Source organism: Aethalodelphis obliquidens, unplaced genomic scaffold (genome assembly GCF_003676395.1).
Source record: "Aethalodelphis obliquidens isolate GAN/ISIS:26980383/991018 unplaced genomic scaffold, ASM367639v1 scaffold41, whole genome shotgun sequence".
In the NCBI taxonomy this organism is placed as follows: Eukaryota; Metazoa; Chordata; class Mammalia; order Artiodactyla; family Delphinidae; genus Aethalodelphis; species Aethalodelphis obliquidens.
In genome coordinates this window covers 7,907,094-7,921,864 of record NW_020837985.1, presented here as the reverse complement: position 1 = coordinate 7,921,864, position 14,771 = coordinate 7,907,094, and the positions used below count along the sequence as shown (strand labels likewise).

The 14,771-nt window shown below is 47.7% G+C and overlaps 1 protein-coding gene across 2 annotated transcripts in view; it reads left to right on the top strand.

Annotated features, from left to right (window-relative positions):
* ADCY8 (adenylate cyclase 8) overlaps positions 1 to 14,771 on the top strand; it is a 218,774-nt gene that overhangs the window by 186,872 nt on the left and 17,131 nt on the right. For both annotated transcript variants that reach the window (XM_027132481.1, XM_027132482.1), the window contains 2 exons: positions 3,228 to 3,386; positions 13,338 to 13,484. In XM_027132481.1, the coding sequence (XP_026988282.1) occupies positions 3,228 to 3,386; positions 13,338 to 13,484 (306 nt within the window). The remainder of the gene's footprint in view (positions 1 to 3,227; positions 3,387 to 13,337; positions 13,485 to 14,771) is intronic.

The following is a 14,771-nucleotide window of genomic DNA, read 5'->3' as shown; positions in this document are numbered from 1 at the left end:
TATTTTGCGGCAAATTCCAAATGTCCTATCATTTCATCTGTAAATAATTCAATATGCATCTAAAAGAGAATTTCAGCCTAATCACAATACTATTAACACACTTTAAAAAATAAAACAGTAATTCTTTCATATGTTCAAGACTTTAGGCAATGTTTCAATTTCCTAATTAGTTTATATTTTTTTAAATTTTGTTTCAGTTGGGATCCAACTTAAGTCCATATATCGCCATTGATTGATATGTCTCTCATTTCTTTTTACTCTAAAGAACCACCCTCCATTTTTTTTTTTTTTTTTTTTTGCAATATTTTGTGAGAGCCACTGACCTCTAGAATGTCTCTCAGTCTAGAGTTTGTTGATTGCACCCTTTATAGGGGTATTTAACACATCCCTCTGTCCTTTGTTTTTCCTATATTGGTAGTTATATCTAGAAACTTGGTGAGATTCAAGTTCAATTTTTTTCTGCAAAAAGATTTAATTGGTTAATTTTGTGAACTACTATTAAGAGGCATATAATGTCTGCTTATCTCTCTTTTGTGATATTAGCAGCTCTTGACAATAATAACCTACATTCATTTATATTCTAGGTAGTGATATTCCAATTCTATCAATATTTCATAATTTGCTAGCTGGAATACAGTTTTAAAGAGAACCTTCTCGGGCTCCCCTGGTGGCGCAGTGGTTGGGAGTCCGCCTGCCGATGCAGGGGACACGGGTTCGTGCCCGGGTCCGGGAAGATCCCACATGCCGCAGAGCGGCTGGGCCCGTGAACCATGGCCGCAGAGCCTGCACGTCCGGAGCCTGTGCTCCGCAAAGGGAGAGGCCACAACAGTGAGAGGCCCGCGTACCGCAAAAAATGAGAACCTTCTGCTCGCCAACTAGTTGTTACCTTCAAGTACAGCTCATAAAGCAAAGGCGGGGTAAACGCTTAATTCACCTATAAATTTTTTCCAAGTTTCCCAATAAGCTAGTTCCTGAGCATCATCACGATGCGATCGATGAGGTTCTATGTCTTAAGTGTCACTATGAACGTTTGCATTTGTCTTTCATTTCGATCCATTGCAATTATTATTCTTATTAAAGTTCAACTTGCCATATATTTGACAGTGGGGTGGTCTACTCCTTTCAACATAACCCCAGTTTCTCTTGACTACTTGCTTTCTGGTACCAAAAAATGTTCCAAGCTTGTACATTTTCCTCCCTAAATTTCAGCCTTTTCTGCAAAGAGTACAAGGTCCCTTTTGTAGGAATTGATATTTTGAAACCACAATCTGGACACTGGGATGATTCATTGCTACTAGGTTTTCATTGTTTCTAGACCTTGATTTCAGTAGGCAGAGCCAGGAGATACATATAGATCATAAGTTCATAGGGATACCTTCCAGTTTTCATAGGACGCTAGGCTTTGGACTTAACCTCATCAATCTTATATCCGCATCTCCTAATTAACTTGCTTTATCCTATAATTCAGATACCATAATCTAACAATAATACTACAAACGCCACCACCTACAAGGTGATTGTTATAAACGCTTTTAAGATTCTTGTTGCACTCTTTCTAGCCTCAGAGTATTTCTCCCTACGAATGTACCATCAAATTATTGTGTTAAAAGGCATTTGGAATAGTTCCTCTCTGTGTGGTTGTGCCTGTAGCTTCATTTGTTTGTTTGTTTGTTTTCACAGAGCTTTTAAAAAATCCATTTAGTTTTATAATTAAGTAAAACATTTCCATGATTCAAAAGTCATGTTTATAAAACAAGATACCATTTTAAAAGTTTAAATTCTATCCCTATTTCCCCTTCCTAGGCTTCCCTTCCTCATCTCATCGGTAATGATTTTTTATGGGTTTTTTACACCTCAATGTTTTAATAAATAAATTAAGAAATATATATATATGGAGAGAGAGATGTAGATATGTCCTTTCCCTAGATCAATAATGGCAAACTCTGCATGCATTTCTCCGCTTCAGAGGCAGCCCATCAAAGTACGTACAGAGAAATATTCTTTGTTTCTTTTTATAGCTGTATATAATAGTTTATTCAACCAACAAAATGAACACTTGGATTGTTTCCAGCTTTTGCTATTACAAATTCTGCTGAATGAATAACCTTGCACCTCTGTTTTCTCATACTTTTGCCATCCACTGAGATTTACACGTAAGAGAAAGAAAAGAGCTAGCTGAATTTCCTTAAGCCCTTGAATTCAGGGCATCTAACCATGTGTTTAATGGTGCAGAATACTGTTCATTTTAATAGTTAAAGTCTTTGAAATAATGACATTGCCCAAAGCTGTGGTAAGTATAGTTTGTGAAATTCTTTAGAAAGGAAGCTCTCCACTTTCCAATGAAAAGGGATGCTAGGACAAGAGGGAACTAATGGTTATTAAATACCTACTATGAGTCCCATGCTCTACCTATAACTTTCTAAATAATTCCTATTCCAAGCTTGCCTGGTCATGAGTGTTCATCCCAATTTTAGAGATGAGGAAACAGAGATGTAGGTACTAGGCCAGGTTACAGTGGTTGAATGTGGGACCAGGACTCTAGGCCATGTTGGTCTCACAACTAAATCCACTATCCTTCCATTATTAGCTCATACATTTCTTCCTTGTTGCCTCAACTGAGCTCAGACTCTAGAATTGGACTCTGGGGTTAAACTCAAATCCTGGCTTCCCCACTAATAAGTGTGTGACTTTGGTCAAGTGACTTCACCAGTTTGCTTCAGTTTTCTCATCTGTAAAATAAGGATCTATAATAATACCTTCCTATGAGGTTTGCTGTATGGATGAAAGGAGTTAATACGTGTATATTCCGTAGAATAGTGCCTGGTACCATCCAAAAAGCACCATCTAAGTGTTAGCTGTCTTTATTATTGTAACTTATTTGTTGAGTCAACAAATAGTGACGGAACGCCTTCCCTGTGTCAGGCACACTGCTACACGGTAAGGACGTGATGCTCAGCTGGTGAGAGGACCCCTGACCTCATAGCACTTACAGTACAGTGGAGGCCACAAACAATTACAGAATCATAGGTGCCGTAATCCTAGGAAGGGGAGGTACACGGCTCTGTGAAATCTATCACATTCTGATCTCTTCATGTCAGGCAAGAGGCCTCCCGGAATGTTCAGCTCAGGCTCTATTTCGTCTGTCAGGGGTTCTGGAGAAGCCTTGTCCGCCTCCCACGTGTGTGTGCCTGAAAGCTTTCCTTCCCCTTCTGTCCCCTGAACCGCAGCTGGAGTACACAGCACGCCTGGACTTCCTCTGGCGAGTTCAGGCCAAAGAGGAGATCAACGAGATGAAGGAGCTGAGGGAACACAATGAGAACATGCTCCGGAACATCCTGCCCAGTCACGTGGCCCGCCACTTCCTGGAGAAGGACCGCGACAATGAGGTGAGCCCAGGCTGGCGTGGACCCGGAGGAAGGGTTGCCGCGGGAGGGCTGCAACTGGACACACTGGTCACTCATCCCAAGCTCGGGGAGGATTTCCCTGTCCTCCTGTGAGCCCGTGAGCATGGAGGCCAGGCCAAGCACGTGGCGCCAGGCCACCCAAACTGTCCAGCATGGTGAGATGCACACACGGCCTCCCCAGCATCCGGTACCTCACGTGTAGGATGGATGTAGTAAGACCTCCAGGGCAAGACTGAACTGGCATTTTAAAGTTTTATGCGTGTGTGTGTGTGTGTGTGTGTGTGTGTGTGTGTAAAACAATTCCAGTTCGGGGTTATATAACCAAAAGGATTGAAAGTAGGGTCGCAAGGAGATATTTGCACATTCATAGTCATAGCAACACTATTTAAAACAGCCAAAAGTTGAAAGTGCCCAAGGGACAAATGGATAAGCAAAATGTGGTCTATACATAGAGTGGAATGTTATTCAGTCTTTAAAAAGAAGTAGAGACTTCCCTGGTGGCGCAGTGGTTAAGAATCCGCCTGCCAATGCAGGGGGACATGGGTTCGAGCCCTGGTCCGGGAAGATCCCACATGCCGTGGAGCAACTAAGCCTGTGCGCCACAACTACTGAGTCTGCGCTCTAGACCCCGTGAGCCACAACTACTGAGCCCACGAGCCACAACTACTGAAGCCCGTGCGCCTAGAGCCCATGCTTCGCGACAAGAGAAGCCACTGCGATGAGAAGCCCGCGCGCCGCAACGAAGAGTAGCCCCCGCTCGCCACAACTAGAGGAAGCCCGCATGCAGCAACAAAGACCCAACACAGCCAAAAAAATAAATAATTAATTAATTTTAAAAAAAGAAAGAAGTAAATTCTGACACATGCTACAACATGGATGAAGATTGAGGACACTAAAATAAGTGAGATATGGCTTAGCCTTTGACCACAAAAGGGCAGCTTTCTCTGAGCAAAGCAAACTAAACCTTCCAGGAATCTGAGTCACAACAAACATTCAAAAAATATTTATGAGGCACAGACTGTGGTATAGGCACCATGCCAGCCCCCTAAAAGGCTCTGGGACTCTCGTGGTGAATTAAATACACAAGGACTTGCCGTCATGTAGCTTATATTCAAGCGGGGGCAGACAGATAACAAGCTAGTTCAGAAACACGTCGTGAGGGCACCTCACATTATGACGGGTGCTCTGATGGGTGAACAAAGACCACCTGCTGGTAGCAACTGGCCAGGGCAGGTGTGGTCGGGGGAGCCGCTCAGAGAAGGCCACGTCTGATCTGTGGCTGAATGATAGGAAGGACCAAGTCATACCAAGAGAGTGGGGAAGAGGCAGGACCGTCCAGGAAAGAGAGGACAGCACAAGCAGAGGCACAGGGCGAGGATGGGCTTGGGGTGAACAGGAAGGCCAGGGTAAGAAACTGTACCGGTTTCCCAAGGCTGTTACAGCAAGTACCACAAACTGCATGGTGAAAAGCAGCAGAAGTGCATTCTCTCACAGTTCTGGAGAACAGAAGTCTGAAATCAAGGTGCCAACAGCAAGCTCCCTCTGAAGTCTCTAGGGAAGAATCCTTCCTCCTCTTCCAGCTTCTGGTGGCCCCCAGGTGCTCCTTGGCTTGTGGCCCCATCACTCTAATCTCTGCGTTGGTCACATGGCCTTCTCCCTCCTTATAAGGACATGTGTCCTCTCGTCTTATGAGGGCACTAATCATTAGATTTAGGGCTCTCTCTATGATAACATTTGCAAAGACCCTGTTTCCAAATAAGGGCACATTCTGAGGTTCTGGGTGGACATGAATTTGAGGGGTACACTATTTGACCCATTCCAAGGATGAAGCGTAGTGAGTGATATGAGGAAAGTCTGGGCCAGGGCCTGGCAGTCAGGTCTTATGGACTATAGCAGGGTTGGGGGCACCCTTTTAAGTGCTACGGGAACCTTTGGAAAATTCAAGTGTTCCCTAATCTGACTGGTTGCTGATAGAGTATGGATAAAAGGGTCACAAGACCGGAAGCCAGTTAGCAGACCCTAAAAGAGCCCAGGAAAGGGCCTGCTGAGGAGGCCTAGGATTTGGCAGTAAAATGGAGAGAAGTGGATGAATTCCAGGTACCTTTGCAAGTTGGAGTCAATAGGGCTCCATAACGGAGTGGATGTGGGAGATGAGAAATGAAAAAAAAAAAAAATCAAACCATGGGCTTCCCTGGTGGCGCAGTGGTTGAGAGTCCACCTGCCGATGCAGGGGACACGGGTTCATGCCCCGGTCCGGGAAGATCCCACATGCCGCGGAGCGGCTGGGCCCATGAGCCATGGCCGCTGAGCCTGCGCGTCCAGAGCCTGTGCCCCGCAACGGGAGAGGCCACAACAGTGAGAGGCCCGCGTACCGCAAAAAAAAAAAAAAAAAAATCAAACCATTTGGCTCACACTTTAACCACCTAGAAAAAGGTAACTCAAGAGGGAAGTGAAAGATGCCTTTAAATGCCTGAACAGTTATCCCAGGAGAGGGACTGGCCTTACGCAATGAGACTCCAGAGGGCAAACAGACAGTCCACAGGGGATATCTCTGTGCTCTGCACTATGAGGAACCTTGCGATGATGGAGACCCGCAAGGGCGGGGGCCACATCAGCCTTGGTCACCGCTGGTCCTCACGGCACAGTTTACCTCCCCTGTGGTCCTGCACGTTAAAGATTTGTGGAAGAACTGGAATGGTGAGTTCCCTTGCTGAAACTTTCAAGTGGTGAGAGGAGAGCCCTTGCCCAGGATGCTACAAAGGCAAAGTCGGTTGTCTGGGAGACTGCACTAGGACCACCCTTCCAATATGGATTTTCAAACTAAGCTAAACAGGGGATGCAAAACCCACAGGACAGAGGTCACACACTGGCTGCCTCTGAGACGATCTGATCAGCAAGCCAGCAGCTGGTTGGTTGGTTGGCTTGCATATTTGTTTTAATTGGTAGATCTGTTGCCTTTAGGCGTGGAATGGGCTCTCCAATGTATCCATCCTTATCCTGACACTTATGTTACCTGCTGGTCCCCTGAAGACATTTGGGTTTGTGACCTTTGCCTTAGGGTAGAGCTGGCGGAGACCTGCAGCATTCATCTCCCATCCAAGCATCTGCAGGAAGACCAGTGGGAGAGGAGCCAAGGGCATGAGTCATGTGCTGCTTGAACAATCAGCTCTTGATGAACTCGGGCCCTTGAGAGTCTCTTGGATGCAGACGAAGGCACCAAACACCCTCAGCAGATGGAGTTCTCTGGAGCTGGGTTCAGGCCTGGTTTCCTTAAGGCCCCCTAAGGTCAGGGGATTTGTTACAAGAGCTTCTTAACAAAGCCAGGAAAGCAGAGAGAGTGTCGTTGGACATCAACCATGACCAGCAGACGGGGCAGATGAAACACTGGAGCCCTCAGAGGGAAGCCCCGAGAAGGCACGAGAGGAAAGCTCCTTTCAATCAAGACACCAAAACAAAGAGATATTTGGAACCAGTGGGGAAGAGCAAGAATGCACTGGCTTCATCCTGAAAGGAAGGAAACCAACCAGAGACGCCAAGACCCCAAGTCATCAGCTGTTATTCGGGCCAAACCCCCTGGAGCAAAATAAGTGTCAGGTTCAGCCTTAATCCCATGTATAAGACATTTTCAGTAGAAAGTCTTGTCAGGCTTATATGTGGCTTTGTAAATATTTAAACAGTTCATACTCGGCTAGGCTTAAACAGAGAAAAATTTCACATTGCCTGGAGAATGTACACATTATGATGTAATACCATTTTCTGAACACCTACTGTGTGCCAGGTACTAAGACAGGCAATGGATGAAAATGATCTTTCATTCTATTCACAACCATAAGAGGAGCGTTCTGTCATCCCCACGTTAGCGATGAAGAAACTGGGGTTCAGAGAGGTCCGTGATGTACCTCTATTTAAGCTATGGCTCTGATCCAGTCCCTCAGATTTCTTCCATCTGTGCCACGTTACCCCGTTACTGTGCTGCTACCCATGCTGCCCCTGGGAGTCTGTCCCGATGAGGGAGTGTGTGCGTGTGTGTATGATGGTTATGGGAGGTGTCTGTGTGGCAGGACTTGTACTGTGTAGGTGTTCAGAAGCATTGAGATGTGTGTAAATAGGCATGTATGAGTGGAAAACGTCAGTGTTTGTATGTGTCTGTGTGTGTGTGTAGGAGACACAGGCAGAGTAGTGTAAGATGTGAAGGGGTGACAGGCAGAGGCAGGACAGCTGTAGCCTGCAAGAACTCCCAATTTTGTGCTCTGTTTCCATAAGAGGCATTTTTATCTTCTCCTCTTGCTACAAACCTGAACTGTGATACAAACCTCTGAATATCTGATTAGGGGACATTTGTGAGTTTGGGTTCCAGCTTTCATGGGGCAACAGCAGTGTCCGTGGATGCAGGCAATAAGGACATAAGAATGATTATCCCTATTTCATCGATGAAGAAGCTGAGGCTCAGAGAAGTAAAGGAACTTGCCCAAGGTCACAAAGCTAGTGCGTAGTGAGCTGGGATTCAAGGCCAGGTATGTGTAGCTTCAAAGCCGAATTTTGGGTTTTTTTCCCTCCACCTTGCTGTTAGGGCGTGAGTGGCAGAGAAGGGGGAGCAGTGACAAGAGGTGGCTCAAAGCATCCAAGCACAGGGCAGTGGACAGAGCCTCGCCCTCCGGAGCATCCTGTCTGAGTCTGTTCCAGGGCCAACCTCTGTGTCACCCACACAGAGGTTCTGGCAGCTTCTGCGGTACCACTGGACTTTTGGCTTAGAATAGCACTCACCACCCCAGGCAGGGACTTTCTTGCTGATCAGGCCAGCTGGGCTGGGTCATCCGTGTCAGGCAGGCTCTCGCTGAGTCCCAGGAAACCTGCTCACTCATCCTGGCTTATTAGACCTGCTGAAAGGACACTGACAAGGGCAGCTGTCTAAAGTGCTGGACAGTCCGCACAGCACAAATTCCATCTCTGCCACTAACCAGCTGTGTGACTTGGGGCGGCTTACCCAACCTCTCTGAGTCCATTTTGTCATCCAGCTGATGAGGAAATGATACCAACCTTGCTGAGTTGGTGTGAGAATTCAGCTGGGTAAGAGCACGGGAAGTGTCCAATGCAGCCGGCTGTGAGGGGGGCTCAGTAGAGAAAAGTCATTCGGTGCACTTGAAAGTCTGGTGTTTTGCATTCCGTCCTGGCTCTTCCTCTCACTATTTTGTGACCGTGAACAAGTGGTGAACCTCTCCGGACCTCATTTTCCTCATCTCCAAAGTAACAGTACTTCCCAACTGTATGTTACAACCTTTACATGTGTTATTGTGCGTAAAGGGCTCAAGTGGGGTTTGGCACATTTGACGAGCATCCCGGTTGTTGCTATTATTATTTCTGACAATTATGAGCCATCATTACTTTTTCTACTTTTTCCCACTCCCAGCCCCACCTCTCATGCACTCATTCAGTCATTCGTCCAGCAAGGATTTCTTGAGGGCCAACCATGTGCCAGTTAATTCTAGATCCCGGGGTTTAAACGGTGAAAAAAAAGACAAAGTCCTTTCTGTTATGAGGCACATGTTTTCCTGGGAAAACGACGCATAAATATGTAACATAGAGCCTGGTAGTGCTAAGTTCTGCGAGGGTAGAAGAAGCTAAATAAGGGAACAGCATGTGTGAAGAGGGGGCATTTGCACTGGGGGGTCATGGAAGGTCTCTCTGAGGACATGACGTTTGAGTGGAGACCTGAGGATGCAATGAGGACAACAAGTCTCAGAGATGGTTCCTCCCCTGCAGAGAGGTGGCTTAACTTAGTATAAGACACACAGGGCTTGGAATCAGCCAGGCTTGGGCCGGTGAAGGACTGGACTCTGCTTCCCTGTGCAAAGAGGAGACCAAAGTCTTCACCTTGGCTTCTGAGTGGGGGGCGGAGGGGGAAGCGTTCATACACTCAGAATCCTCTGCGAAGCCCAAACCTGTACATCCAGCCAGAGGCGGATGACGATAAAACAATAATAGCCTTCTATACTCATCAATCCCTCCCCAGTTTACAGTGTTTTTATCTTCTTTGAACCAAAAATAGAAAGAAACAGATGGCACACTCAGAGTGGTTGATTGGAGCAAGTCCACTGATGGGCACATCTTTAAAGGTGTGGGCAGGTGGCTGGAGCTCTCCCATGTGCCCCTCCAAGTCCCCCCACCCCCTTCTCCCTGCTGGCTTGGAGGGGGCGAGGCCGACCTGCATGGGCCACGTCAACGACCTTGCAAGCCCTCTGACACCCAGCTGGGGGTCATCAACGGGGGACACTGGGTAGAAGATCCGAGGGAGGGGGAAGGAGAATGAGGTCGTCTAATGTGCCTGGTGCCCTTACGAGAAGAGGAAATTAGGACACAGACACACATCGAAGAGACACCATATGAAGGTACAGGGAGAAGAAGGCCACGTGCAAGCATGGGGAGCACCCTCCGGAGGAACCAACCCTGCCAACACCTTGATCTTAGACTTCCAAGACCCCAGAGCTGTGAGAAAATAAACTGGTGATATTTAAGCCACCCAGTCTGTGGCACTTCGTTACGGCAGCTTGAGCAAACTAATACAATAGGAAACTGAGTAAACAGAGGGTTTTTTTCCCACTATATCACAGCCATTTGGAGGATGCGGTTCTGTAGGTTTGCTTATGCAGGTTCTTCCACCCATACAGCAGACAGACTCCTCCTGCAGTATCACTCCATTGTTCAAGGCCAAGGTGAATGGCCCAGCCTCAGAAAGCCATGTACCATTGTTCTGCTCCTAGGCTACAATCCGCAGTGCCCCGCAACCCAACCCAATCCAGCTGGTCACCAGCCACCTCTGCTCTTTTGTGGGTTTTTTGTTTGTTTTTTTGTTTTTTGGCGGTACGCGGGCCTCTGACTGCTGTGGCCTCTCCCGTTGCGGAGCACAGGCTCCAGACGCGCAGGCTCAGCGGCCATGGCTCACGGGCCCAGCCGCTCCGCGGCTTGTGGGATCCTCCCGGACCGGGGCACAAACCCGCGTCCCCTGCATCGGCAGGCGGACTCTCAACCACTGCGCCACCAGGGAAGTCCCTCACCTCTGCTCTTTTGAACAAGGACGAATGAAAGCATCTGTTCAGATCCATCTACACTTAAGCTCAAGTCAACTGATCGTGAATCAGGGACACCATCTTTCACCCAGGAATGCAGAGTGAGGAAGACCCTGGACGTCTTTAGCTCCCTCTCTTCCGCTACCAACAGCATGATCCCAATGTCTTAACTCCTCCCCGTTCATCTTCCTTATCTGTAGAGTGGGTATAATCATCGTACCTACTTCACAGGGTAATTGCAAGGGCTAAAGCATTGAATTCATATGAAAGTGCTTCGTAAGCCTTAATGTTTCCTACACAGGCGAAGGAGTCATTAACTCAACAAAACGTTGAATGTTTACCTCGTACTAGACCCTGTATAGGGCACGCATTACATTGCAGGCGCCAAGGCATACTAATTGGATGATTTGAAAGAACTAAGATGTAAATGGCATGGAGTCTTTGCCCTCGCAGACTCCACACATAAAGGAAGAGATGGACATTTTAAAGGCAATAATGCAGGTGGTGAGGGCTCTGTGTAGAGCTACCCAGGTGCTGCCACAGCCCGAGTCAGCCTCCTGCCCCCATCGGTGAGTCTGGGAAGGTCTGTAGGAAGACAGGGTACCTAGGTGGCTAGTAAAGGCAGAAAACAAGAGTTAGCCTGGTTGGGGATGCTATTGCAAGGAAGGAAGGACATACCCCATCCAGGGACAGATGGTAAAAAATGAAAGCATTGAAGCGTGCACGTCTTCGTTTCGCTTCTTCCGGAAGCATACCTTCAGACAAAGATTCGAGTGCAAGTAATTTGCTTGCAAGTGGTCCCAGGAAGCCCACCCAGGTAGACAGGAGAGTAAGAAGGAAGGTCAGGAAAGGAAAGTAACCCGTTAATGAGGCATTATCAGACTAGTTACCTCTGTGGGCGACTGGAGCTGAATCCCAGTGGAGAATTCGGACAGTGGTGTAGAAAGCATCCCTCAGAGTTATCTGGCCCAAGGCGTGAAGTTGCTGAGGACTCTACACCTGTTCCCATCAGTCATTTGTTAAGAGCAGCTCCTGAGGGGGGCATTGATTTCCCGGAGCTTTCAGCCTGCAGCTCACGTGGGCAGAGTGCCCTCCAGTGGCCACAGGAAAACTCCATGCAAAGAAACGCAAGGGCTGGCTGACTGCCGGACCTTGGAAGAGAGAAAGCAGACCGGGCACGTACAGCATCCGCTACAGTGGGCACAAAAAGCACAAATGCTTCGGTGTTTCTGGGACACAAGGTCCCACACAGGGAATTGCAGGCAATGAAGCTGAAGAGACAGGAGGAGGGGAGTGCCGGAATATGTGAATATATGTCGTGGTCATGTGTCCCGGGGGCTTTGTCCCGAGGGCAGTTGGAGGGCTTTAAGAACAGGAGAGCCATGGTCAATATTGTGTCATTGAAATATCACTCTGGCTGCCATATGGAACATGCCTTTGGATGAGATAAGACCAGTCCTGAACCCAGGGCTAGGCTCTCACATTAATAGTCAAGGAGGAAAACAGGAAGGGCCTGATAGAAAGAAATGATGGGAGGGTTAGAAAAAAATATTTAGGCGACACAAAGAAACCCAGGCAGCCTTGGTCAGTTGTTGAATCTGAATATGATGGGGAGGAAAGAGTCAAGGTTGACTCTGAGGGTTTCTAACTTTGATGACTTGTCAATGCTAGTGCCACCAACTGAGTCAGAGAATGAAGTATCAGGAACAGTTCTAGGTGGAGAGGAGATGCATTCAGGCGCAGCATTTATGATCTGAGGAGTGCAAGGGCAGCCCAGCACGAGACACAGGAGCTTGAAGCCCAAGGAGAACCGACTTAGAAATAGGATTTTAGGGACTCACACGTGAAAGGCTGAGAGTGAACGAGATAGCCCAGGGAAGGATGTCAACTTTGAACCACGCAGTGAGTCAAGGACAGAACCGTAGCAATCACCAACATTTAAGACAGTAGATAAGCAAAAAATAAATCCTTGAAGGGGCCAGGCACAAGGAAAACAGATGCGGTATAACTAGAAGGTCAGGAGACTGATGAACTTGGCTGTGATCACCACACCAATCTGCAAGAGCGTCCAGGAAGACTTGGACAGGGCTTCGTGTAGAGGTTTTCCCATTTTGTCTGGCAGTCTGACCTGCTCCAGTTTCATTTCGTTTCAGCCTGAGATGTGAATGGACATGGAGAAAAGTAGGAACAGGCAGTGGAGAAAACTAGTTTGAGAAGTATGGATGAGAATGAAGAGAGATAGGCTGGTAGTCAAGTGTCTGCAGGCTCCAGGGCACCTTGTACTTTTTCTTATAGGAGACACTTACAGGAAGTGGAGGAGGAGAGGAGAAAGAAAGAAGAAAGAAAAGGATCCACTGTAGGAGGACGTTGCTGAAGAAGTTAGAGGGGGATCGAGAGATGAGGAAGAAGCATTGATCTTCATCAGGAGAAGGGAAAATGCATTGTCTCGAGTTGAAGCAGAGGAGATGAAAATACAGTGAACTACCTGATTGTATGAGTTTGGAACGTGAGAGCCTCAGAGACAAGATCATCTTCTGAGGGGAATCAAGCGGACAGTGAAGTTAAGGAGAGTGGTGTGTGTTGGGACTAGCCACCGGGGAGAACAGAAAAGGAAGCTGACCGAGGACAAAATGATGGGCAGGTGGAACTCTGGGCCCAACTGAGGCCGGAGACCATGAATTTTCAATGGCCGCAGCCCACATGGTGACGACGCTAAGGTGTCGATGAGATGATGTCAGAGCCCCCATTCTCTGTCCTCTCTGTGGGTACCTGTGCATGCCTTCAGGGGCAGGTACACACGGGGAGCGTCACTGCAGACCCTCACCTCTGATGACTGTTTCTGACTCCCTCTGTGTGTCTCTCTGTCCAGGAGCTGTATTCTCAATCCTATGATGCCGTTGGGGTGATGTTTGCCTCCATCCCAGGGTTTGCAGACTTCTACTCTCAGACTGAAATGAACAACCAAGGAGTGGAATGCCTGCGCCTGCTGAATGAGATCATTGCCGACTTCGATGAGGTAAACAGAAGCCTGAGAAATTTACAATCACAAATAAGCATCATGTTGTCGTAGCATTGTGTTGTTCATTGTGACCGATTTCTGCACTTAAAGAATTCCAGACTGCATTGTAAACACAAACAGGTATCATCTAATTTAGTTAACACAATTATCACACAAGATAAACCCTGTCGTCGCTCCTGGAGGATCAGGAATGTGAGCTTCAAAGAGACTAGAAACTTAAGCCAATGTCACATAACTAGCAAATGGCAAAACCAGGACTTGATCAGAGGCCAGTGCTGTACAGGCACCGGCATCACAGAGACTGGGCACTGATGGGGACATTTCTCCATCTGCTCAAATTACGATAAAACCATCAATTAGCATTTGGTCAGAGACCTAATCAAAATATAAACATACCCCAGATGGTACTTTCTTCTTCCAGTTTCCAGGAACAAGGGGGATACTCATGCTGAACTTTATTTACATCAATAGACTTAGCAGGAGTGGGTCTCTTCCCCTCTTCACACCCCAGCTTGAAGTAGGACACCTGTGTCCATCCACGTGCCTAAACCTGAGATGGGAGGTTAGTGAGTGATTGAGAAAATGCCAGGGAAGAAGCCAAGCAAAAGGGTGGGTTCAGCTAACGTCTAGCATCCTCAGCCTGATTTCCCAGGGAGCGCAGGAGTATAAGTGGTACCACAGAGTGGTTGCCACTGAGTCAAGCCTTTTGTACACCTGTATTGGTCAGCCATTGGCCATGGGCTGCCCTGGTGGGTAGGTGTGATCTCCCAGGCATCGCCAGCCAGGGGGCTTCCAGGGTTCCTCCTGAAGAATGGGCACAGCAATACGTTGTCAGCAGCCAGCCCTGACGGCACCCTGGAGGATGACCCCATAAAGGAGAGCTGAGTTGGGTACCAACGGCATCTACTCCATCACCCTAGACAAAGCTCTCTCCCGTAATCCCCACCTTCCATCTAGACAGTCCTGTGGAGTCCCCTCACCACCTCACAGTCAAAGCTGCCCTTATCTTGCTTTAGGCCATATCGTTTCTCACCTGCATGACCACAGTCGTCTTACCATTCACCCTCCTGCATCCGACCATCACCAACCACCAAAAGCTGGAGTACTTTGTCACATTCCTCTGAAACCCAAAACCCATTGGTGTCTCCCTTTGCCAGTTCCTCAGAAGGCCACCGAGGCTTTGCACTTACTGCTCCTGTATCCTCTCCAGCCTTACCTCCCGCCATATGCCACCTGGTCCACCATCCGACACCATCTCCCTACTTAGAAGCCATCACAAGCCCA